Source organism: Podarcis erhardii (assembly GCF_964252035.2).
Source record: "Podarcis erhardii genome assembly, chromosome: 18".
In the NCBI taxonomy this organism is placed as follows: Eukaryota; Metazoa; Chordata; class Lepidosauria; order Squamata; family Lacertidae; genus Podarcis; species Podarcis erhardii.
Window position 1 is genome coordinate 2207411 of NC_138516.1, and position 10261 is coordinate 2217671.

At 48.2% G+C, this 10261-nt stretch overlaps 2 protein-coding genes across 2 annotated transcripts in view; one reads left to right on the plus strand and one right to left on the minus strand.

Moving 5' to 3' along the window:
• Nucleotides 1–120: 120 nt before the first annotated feature.
• Nucleotides 121–10255, minus strand: AMH (anti-Mullerian hormone; the record flags this gene model as incomplete). The annotated part of the gene is made up of 5 exons (XM_081845977.1): nt 9538–10255; nt 6646–6827; nt 3872–3995; nt 2014–2203; nt 121–1063 (listed from the first exon to the last, which is right to left on the minus strand). The coding sequence occupies exons 1-5, from the start codon at nt 10073–10075 to the stop codon at nt 121–123; spliced, it is 1977 nt and encodes a 658-aa protein (XP_081702103.1). The 5' UTR covers nt 10076–10255.
• Nucleotides 10124–10261, plus strand: part of PLEKHJ1 (pleckstrin homology domain containing J1) — a gene marked incomplete at its 5' end in the record, with an annotated part of 9017 nt that continues 8879 nt past the window's right edge. Inside the window, one exon of the mRNA XM_081845956.1 lies at nt 10124–10148. Within this exon, the coding sequence (XP_081702082.1) occupies nt 10124–10148 (25 nt within the window). The remainder of the gene's footprint in view (nt 10149–10261) is intronic.

The following is a 10261-nucleotide window of genomic DNA, read 5'->3' on the forward strand; positions in this document are numbered from 1 at the left end:
GGAGGGTGAAGTAATTGATGGGAAAGGAGAACAGGGCACAGCCGGGCAAGGAGAGACGAGCTCAACGGCGGGAGGAGGAGGGCAAAGCACCCCAGCCACCACCGCCGAGCCGGCCTCTCTCTACCGACAGCCGCACTCCTCGGCCACCATGTCGGGGTAGGCCTTCACCTTCATGCCTTGGTCATTGGTGAAGGTGACGATGATGCTCCTGGAGTACCTGACGGGGACGCAGCAGGGGGCTCTCTCCAGGGGCAGGCCCTGCTCCTGCACCCGCAGCAGGAAGAGCGTGTGAGAGTAGTAGTCGGGGACGCGGGACGAGAGCGGGAAGCGGCAGGGCCCAGCGCAGTTGTTGGCGTCGTACCACTCGGGGAAGATGATGTACCCCGTGGACACCAGCTCGATCCGCAGCTTGCGCAGCCGGCAGTAGTCGTCGCGCTCCTGGGTGCTGCGGTTGGCACGGGGGGCCGCCTTCCGGGACTCCCGCCAGCGGGCGCGCAGGGCCTGCAAGGCTTTGAGAAGCAGCAGGCTGTGGATCTTCCGCCGCCCGGGAGATCCTTCTGCGGATCCCTCGGGATCGCCACCACCGGGGACCCCGGGAGGGTAGTAGCAGAACGCCAGGAGGCCGTGGAAGAGGGTCTCGTGGTCCCGGAAAGACGGGGAGGCCGCCAGCTCCCGAATCACCTCCCGCAATTTCTGCAGCAGTTGCCGCAGCAGTTTCCCCTCCAGCGCCCATTGCGCCAGGTGGCTCTCCATCAAGGCCTGGCTGTTTTCGGGGAACAAGACCACCAGGGGGTCTTCGGACTGCACCAGCCGCTCCAGCGCCACCTTCTCGGACAGGTTGAGCACCCGGTGAGGGAGGGCTTCCATGGTGTCAAAGTTCAGCCGCAGCTGCGGCCCGGGGGCCGGTGGGGGCTCTCCGGAAGGACTGAGGACCTTGTTGACAAACTGGGAGAGAGCGGCGAGGAAACGGCCGGTGCTTGAGGGCGCCGGGTGGGCGGAGGTGGCGTTCGGCTGGGGGGCCGGGGAGGGCTGCACATCGGCTGTGGCAGATGTCGGGGATACACTGCGGAGAGAAGGACGTCAGAAGGGCAGCTGCATCAGGCCAGTGGCCTCACAGTGGCCAAATAACAACAACAACAACAACAACAACAACAACAACAACAACAATTTATTATACCCCACCCATCTGACTGAGTTTCCCCAGCCACTCTGGGCAGCTTCCAACAGAATATTAAAATATAATGACCTATTAAACATTAAAAACTTCCCTAAACAGGGCTGCCTTCAGATGTCTTCTAAAAGTCTGGTACAGTGGTACAGGGTTACATACGCCTCAGGTTACAGACTCCACTAACCCAGAAATAGTCCTTCAGCTTAAGAACTTTGCTTCAAGATGAGAACAGAAATTGTGCTCCGGCGGCACAGCAGCAGCAGGAGGCCCCATTAGCTAAAGTGGTCTTCAGGTTAAGAACAGTTTCAGGTTAAGAACGGACCTCTGGAACGAATTAAGTACTTACCCCGAAGTACCACTGTAGTTGTTTTTCTCTTTGACATCTACAGGGCAGGTGCCACAGAAGGCCCTCTGCCTGGTTCCCTGTAACTTAGCTTCTCGCAGGGAGGGAACTGCCAGAAGGCCCTTGGAGCTGGACCTCAGTGTCTGGGCAGAACAATGGGGGTGGAGACACTCCTTCAGGTATACCCCATAGAACATAGGGATCCAGATAGACTGCCCCTGAACCTGGAGGTTCCATAAGGACGATCCTTCTGGATCAGGGCAAAGGGGGTCCATCTTGTTCCCCGTCCTATTCTCGCAGTTTCCAAAGGAAAACCCGCCAACTCCTGCCGTTCCCATGCGCTTTGAATGTGCATCATGTGCGCGGCCAGAGAAAGGAGGGAGAGAAATGCTGGTTTTCAAGGGAAGGAGATCAGCCGAGGTCTCCTGAGCATGGGCAGAGTGCCCTCCCTTTTGAGCAAATCAAGCACAGCCCTCGGCGGGGAGGGAAGGGGTCTCACCTGGGGTTCAGGTAAGGGACCACGTCCAGTTTGCCGTCGGCGGCGAGGAAAGATGAGGAGGGAAGAAGGATTGGAGCAGATCGGGGTCTCAGCCTGGCCAGGAGCAGCACAGCCGGAGTCATGCGCGTGAAGCACTTCGGGTCGAAACCAAACAGGAGGTTTTGGGTTTCGTGTTGGGAGAGGCCGGTGCCTGCAAGGGGTAGGACAAAAAGAGGAGTAGAACAAATAGAAGGTCTCTCTCTCGGTTGTAGCTAATAAAGACCCCTCTAATTCCTGAAAAGACGGCTGCTGCTATTATTATTGTTTTCTGCTGCTATTATTTAATATTAACAAGGGAGAGGCAGCGTGGTGCAGTGGTTAGAGCATAAGACTTGGAAGACCAGGGTTCGAATCCCCCGCTCAGCCACACGCAGTTTAGTGGGGGGGGGGACCTGAGGGGCCAGCCACTGCCTCTCTGCCTATCCTACCTCACAGGGTTGTTGTGGTGGGGAGGATGAAATCGTAGAATTGTAGAATTGGAAGGGACACCCAGGGCTGGGCAGGGACAGAGGCAAAAGTGGACTTTTGTAGAATCAAAAACTGTAGGGTTGGAAGGGACCCCTGAGGGTCCTCTAGTCCAACCCCCTGCAATGCAGGAATCTCAGCTAAAGCATCCAGGACAGAGGGCCACCTAATAATAATAATAATAATAATAATAATAATAATAATAATAATAATTTATACCCCGCCCATCTGGCTGGGTTTCCCCAGCCACTCTGAACGGCTTCCAACAGAATATTAAAATACAATAACCTATTAAACATTAAAAGCTTCCCTAAACAGAGATTTAGGGAGATTTGTAAATCTCTGCTTAAAAACCTCCAAAAAAGGAGAGAGTCCACCAGTTCTATGATTCTTTGAAAAGAAACAACTTATGTCAAATAAAGTAATATTAAATAATCCGTTAGAATATAATAGCACACAGTAAAATTAAACATTGGCAGATAATAATTAAACAGAACTTCACTCTTAACGATCACAACAAACAATTTCCGAACTATAATCAATAAAACCCACGGTGCAATGCAAATTGGGAAGCAAAGGCACAAAAGTTATAAAGTTATTTAAAAAAAATAAACATATCCCTGAACTCCTCTTCTAAGCCCAGTGTAAGATTGACAGAGGCTTTACTCCCGTGTAAGGATTGCAATGTGGTGAGGATTGGGCCTTTGTGATCTCAGGTGCAGATGATGTCAAAGCATGTTCTGCATTTAAAAGGATTTATTTTGATGAACTTTTTATACAAGAATGGAGGCCTTTTCTGGACTATTTGGAAAAGCACTACAAACAAGTGAAACCGCAGGCAGGATCCGAGAGAGGAGCATTGGAAGGAAAATAATAATAATAATAATAATAATAATAATAATAATAATAATAATAATTTATACCCCGCCCTTCCTGGTTCAAAAACCGGGCTCAGGGCGGCTAACAACAAATTTAAAACACTTAATTGTAAAAGCAGCATAAAATACAGTATAAAAGCATGAATAACAGTAAAATTCAAAATGATAAAGTAATTGCATTACAGGGGGTTTTGCAATAGATAAGACTTGGATATATAATGCAAAACAAAAACACCTGGAAGTGGACCTGGAAGTGAAATGTCAATACAGTACATTAAATGTCTATTGAATTTGGAAAAATTTGGAAATTCAATAAAAATACATATTGGGAAGGGGATTTATTTTGCATATACTTGCATGCTATGGAAAGTGCAATCCTGAGCGGGGCTCAGGTTGAAAGCCCACCCCCCCCCCCAATGCTTGGCTTGCGTGTCAAAGGTTTGTTTCTATTCCATTTTACGCAATAGGGGTCCTACCATTGCTGTTCTGGCGCCTGATTGCCAGGGAAACCTCAAAGCTGAGCTGCCCCAGGGAATGTCTGCCTGACATCGCCGACCCCTGAAGGACGAGGTACTGGGTTCTGCTGGAGAGACAGATGACCTGCGGGGTGGAAATCAATATTTGCAAAAATGGCTAAAGGCAGCAGCACCCCGCGCACTTAGTATCGCCTCCGCTAGGCAGAAGTTCAACGGGTGATGTCTCTCCTCTAGAATTCCAGGTTGCCCAAACTTGGATCTCCAGCTGTACTGGGACTACAACTCCCATCGTCCCTAGCTAGCAGGACCAGCAGTCAGGGATGATGGGACTTGTAGTCCCAAGGCAGCTGGAGACCCAAGTTTGGGCAAGGATGGCAGGGAAAGGCCTTACCAGTTGGATTTCCGCAGGGCTGTGCTTGCAGAGCAACTAAATTAACAACAATTTATGTTTCTTAAAGTATCAGTTTAGGAAAAACAGGGCCCAGGAATCTATTTACGTCAGCTTTTATGCTCTCTGGTAGCGTGGTCCCGGACATGGAGGCTCTATTTCATTCATTCACTCTGCTTTTATTGGCACAATTCAGACAATAAAATCATAAAAGAGAGAGAGGGGGGGAAACATGCATAAAACATTGGTGATCAAGGTCTATTAAACACGTGAAACGTATAAAAGAATCAGCAGCCACCATTAAAGTAAAATTTAGTAGTTTCAAATTTGACTTTAAAAATCTTGGCTGAATATCCTGAAGCAATCTCAGTAGATCTGGGTGTATCATCCCACAAGAGATATTGGATTCCAGATTCTTTGTAAGAAGATACTTTAAGCTTCAAAAGAGTCGCCAGTAGGTCTCTCCTAAGAGTGTCGAAAAGAGGAAAGTCCAAAATTATACGGTATATCATATCTGGCGTATTCATTCAACCAGAGCAAAGTCTATTCTGGAAGGGGATTTTCTGAAACCTTCCAGGCAGTACAAAGGAGGGGATGCATTTGAACAGGCTAGCGTAATAACTCTGTGGTGCAAAGGGATATCTAAGCCAGGGGTAGGCAAACTAAGTTCCAGGGGGCCCAATCCGGCCCAATCGCCTTCTAAATCTGGCCCACGGACAGTCGGGGAATCAGTGTGTTTTCACATGAGTAGAATGTGTGCTTTTATTGAAAATGCATCTCTGGGTTATTTGTGGGGCACAGGAATTCGTTCATTTTTTATTTATCCCCCAAAATGTAGTCCGGCCCCCAACAAGGTCTGAGGGACAGTGGACCGGCCCCCTGCTGAAAAAATTTGCTGACCCCTGATCTAAACTATAAAAAATAGCTGGGTTCTATTTCCCTGAAATGGCAGCTGTATTGGAAAATTTATATAGAAAGGTTTATTGTTTTGTGTACATTCGATTGTAAGATAAAATATATGCAAAGGGACTTGACAGGAAGTCAAAGTTGAATAAAAGATTTCGGAAGATAAAAGGGGGGAAAATATTTACATTCATTATAATCATCTTGTGTGTGTGTCTGCACATATGTGTGCTTTTGTATGGAATGTTTGGGAGGAAATAAGATGGTAAATAACAAATAAACTAAATATTGATGTATGTAATTTTTGTCTCTTAATTATATTCAGTGGTAGTATGGTTGTGTTGTTTTTTGTAACATAAAATCATTCAATAAAAATTATTTTAAAAAAAGAAATGGCAGCTGATGGACTATCTCTGTCCATGAAATGGGCATGTCGCTTTAGGGCTGGGAAGACCCTTGAGTTCAAATCCCTGGTGACCTTGGGCCTCGCCTACTTCACAGGGTTGTTGTGCGAGGATAAAGTCCGAGGGGAGCTCTGCATGTCTCACCCGAAAGAAAAGACGGGCGTCCAGAGCCATGAATGAAATAATCATCTCATAGTTGGATGGCAGGTGGAGAGGAGTTCCCTACCAGGACAGACTTTGCTCGTGTGCTCAAGACATCGATTTCGTAAAACATATTTTGTTGCATTGTGCAAAATATGAGCAAGCCAGGGCAGAACTGATATTACCCTTGCTGGTACCTTTCCCGGGAAAATCAGAGGCTCACTATGTCAGGTTCCTATTGGAAGACCGGACAAATGCTAGAACATTAGCAGTGGCAAAGTTTCTATCGGTGGTTGCAAGAACAAATGAGCCCTATATTCTGAACAATATGCTTGTTTAACCTGGAGGTAGGTATGAATTGTGTATTGTTTTGCAATGATTTGTTGGGTCTCTGGACCGTAATAAAGATTGATGATGATGATAATCATCTTTCCTTTTTTTTTTTTAATAATATTTATTAAAGTTTCAAAAAAGTTACAAGAATAAAAAAAAGAAAAAGAAACAAAACATTACAAAATACAAAAAAGTAAAAACAATTAAAAACAAATCAACCTTTCCATTTCTTGACTTTCATTTACTTGTTTCCCTGACCTCCTCACACCTCCTTTTTTTGTGTCCTAGTTCAGTTAGTTATTTCAGCAAATCCTTTCCATTTTTGCTTTTATCTTAATAATTTATCATGATATATTATAACTTTACATTCTCACCTGTTAATAATCCATCTTTAAACACTCCTTTATAAGATTTACTGCTAAAACCACATAACTTCATTCCAACATCCTTCTAACATTCCTTAATTTTACAATATTTCTGTAGATAGTCTTTAAATTTCTTCCAATCTTCTTCCACCGACTCTTCTCCCTGGTCTCGGATTCTGCCAGTCAGATGATAATCATCTTTCCAAAGATTGCCGCCCCCCCCCATCCCCATTTGCATACCTGTTTAGGATGGAGACCTTCCCCTCCCACCAGGAATTTCTCCAGGGTCCCGAGGCCCCCCGATTCCTTTCCGCCTTGGTAAAATATCAGCAGAGCCAGTTGCAGGGACCTCAGGGAGCCCCCCGCATCCTCTTCGTGGAAGGCCAGCTGGAAGAGGAGTTTCGTTTCCGCCTCCCATTTCACTGCAAGAAGGAAACCGGAGAATCAGACAGGGACCTGCTTCTTCATCCTGGTACAAGGGAGACCCGAGTCTCACTCCCTCCATTGCAGGTGTGCCAAATGCCAGCTTAAATAGCAAACGCAGCCCGGGGGGGGGGGGGGACAGCCAAAAATCTTACACTTGGTATCGCTCGCTCTGCATTATGAGAAAACCAGGCATCATTTGAGATCTCAATGAGGACTAGCGCTTCCAGACTCTTTTAATATGGTGTTGCATTCCTTTTGTATACATATGCAGTGAAAGTACCCTTTGAGATTTCACCTCCAGAAACTAATGGTTCTCTCCACTTCATATAGATTATAAAACGAAATAATAACGAAACCTTGCCTGCCTGCCTGCCTGCCTGCATTTTAAAAAAGCAAGAGGCAATCCCATTCACACTGTCAAGTCAAACCCTGATGCCATCCCGAGACTTAGCTCTGGCCGAGAAGTACCGCACACCCGAAGAACCAGGCAGCATGCATTGTAGCGGGCCGACTTATTCGGCTCTTTGCATTATGGCAAGTTGTTGTGTGTTTTTCTGGCGAAATTGCCATCTTGGTCCTGATCAGAGGCAGAGAGGGAGGGAGGAAGACACGGTGAGTACTGCAATAAAAGGTTGCAGTGCACGGAGCACTTTCTGCCCGGTATCCCCTGTTTTTCAATATATTCTGTTCTTTTTGGGGAACTGAATAGATTCTAATCTTCTCCCATCAAATTCCCACTGCTGGCCCTGAACTGAGGCATATAGAGAGAAGGAGATAGGATGAGACCTGTAACAAAGTGTGGGGCGTGTGGGGCTTCTCAGCCAGGCCACCCCAAACCCAGCAGCCAAGCCCTCTTTCACAATATGCCATCCCACCCCCCTCTCCTCCTCGTCCTCCTCCATTCCCCGCCCCCAACACACATTGGGGTTTCCAGTCTGCATCCTCAGCCTACAGATGACATTGCGGGGTGCAAGCTTCCTGGAGCACTAAATTTGAGGGGTTTCTGCAATATCTGGGGTTCATCCCAAGCCCGCCAACACTTTCCCCCTTGTGCAATGGGGGGGGGGTTCTGTTTTGGCTGCATAGATTACTATTTACTCTTTGCATATACTAGAAATCAAAAAATCTCGTTAACTAGATCCAGCAGGAACCAGCGGGGGGGAGGGGGGCTAGACTAGAATAATCCAGCGCAGCCTCTCATTGGCTCTGGCTCTGCCTACTTTTTGGGGTCCCTGCTACCCGCCTCGCCAGTCCCCAATGGGCACCAGCCAGCAGTGGCACTACCTGGAGAGACAGAGATCAGGCCTTGCCTGAGTGACTCATGCCCTAGTTGAACCCAAGCTAGACTACTGCAACACACTCGGGAATGGGACTGCCCTTGGAAACTTTGCATAGGGGCAGAACACTGGCAGGGATCAAAGATGGGGCCACCAATCCCATAAGTGTGCTGTCTGACAAGGCACTTGCAAAGTTGGCACTGCCCATTAAAGCTCTGAGCAAGGGAAGAAGACTCTCAAGCTGGGAGACTTAATAATAATAATAATAATAATAATAATAATAATAATTTTTATTTATACCCCACCCTCCCTAGCCAAGACTGGGCTCAGGGCAGCTAACACCAGGTATAAAAACAATTGATGGAAATACAACTTAAAAAACAAGATTAAAATACAACATGAAAATGCAGCCTCATTTCAGTAGAAACTCAAATAAAAAACTTTTTGGGGGATGAAAACGTCAAGTCTTCACCAAGGCTAACTATCCAGACTAGTTCTACATGGGCCAGAAAAAAGGCAGGGAAGTCCCCCAAAATCTGGAAGTTATCTTGACGCCAGGGTGCTAAGAGCTCCTGCTTATAACCCACACCTACGAGGCCAAATAAGAAGAGCACAGTGGCAGGATGAGGCCAATGGCCTATCTAGTCCAGCATCCTGTTCCGCGGCAGCCAAACACCCCTAAGAAGCTAGGGATCTCGATAGACTGCCTCTGGACTGGGAGGTTCCATAGAAACATAAGAACCTGGCTGCTGGTTCAGCATCACAGTGGCCAGTCTGATGCCTCTTCTGGGAAACTGGATTCAAGCATCAGAGCAACACTCTCCCCTCCTGTCGTTTGCAGCAACCGATATTCCTGCATTGCAGGGGGTTGGACTAGATGACCCTTGGGTCCCTTCCAACGATTCTACGGTTCTATGATATTCAGAAACACTGCTGCCTCCCATCATAGAGGAAGAGCAAAGCAGCGTGGCTACTCGCCATCTATAACACCCCAAACTTGTCCGAATCCCTTTCGAAGCCAGCTAGGAAACCTGCCCTGAATCTTCCAAGCTTCAGTTTCACTGGGATTCCTGTGACTTCTAGTGTTCGGGAGGGAAACTTTTCAACATCCCACTTTTTCAACATCATGCATCATTTTATCTATCATGTTGTCTCTTCCTATAAATAAAAAAGCCCCAAACGTGGATCCCAGGAAACTTGCTACATCCCTTGACCGTTTGGGCTGCCCTCTTCTGAACCTTTTCCAACTCCCTTTTGAGCGAGGCACCCAGAACCATTCGCCGCCTTCCAAAGGCGTCCGCACCGTCAATTTGCAGAACGGCATCAAGACCCTGCAGTTTTGTTTCCAATCCCTTTCCTGATCATCTGAAGCGTGGAAAAAAAAAATTGGCGCTCGCCAATCAGAGATCTCACGCAAATGGCCACCTACCTTCTTCCAGGTGTAGCCACAGAAGCCGGTTTTCCCCCGGGTTGTCCAGGTGAGCACCAACCCGCTGCAGAGAGGCCAGGACACCCCGGGACACATCTGTGGGGCAGACCCCAAACACCTCCATATCCTCCTCGCTCCAGATGGACCCACTCAGCGCCTTCAGGAACCCGTTGTCATAGCTGGTGAGGAGACCCACAACCTCCAGAGGACGGCGGCTCAATTCGCCACCCCGGTGCACCTTGACCCTACAAACAGGCCCCTGGGGGTCTCCGTGGGGCCTCGGCCGAAAGCTAGCACTGTGGGGCCACAGACCTAAGGGCCCGCCCCAGTCTGCGTCCGTGGGATATAGGGCCTCCACCGTCATCCTGGGGTCTGCAAAGTCCGACGTGCCCAAGACTTCGTCCTCTTCTGGCCCCACAGATTCCCTGGAGCTTGGAAGCTCAGGCCCTTCCCCTGCTAGGATCTCCTTCCCAGGCGCAGGGATAGACTTGATCATCAGCAGGAGGCTCAGGACGGCTCCTCCGATAACGGGGCGCATGGTTTGTCTCGGGGTGCTTCTAGGAACGTCGCCGGAGACCAGCAGCAAATGGAGACATCCTTTGAAATAGGGGGTAGAGGAAGCGTCCACAGAGAGAAAGCGAAAACGGCCGGCGAAGAGGTGTCTCAAATTCTCTCCTTTCAACCCGGCTGTCCTTGAATCAACAATGCACAGTGTTGTTCCCTG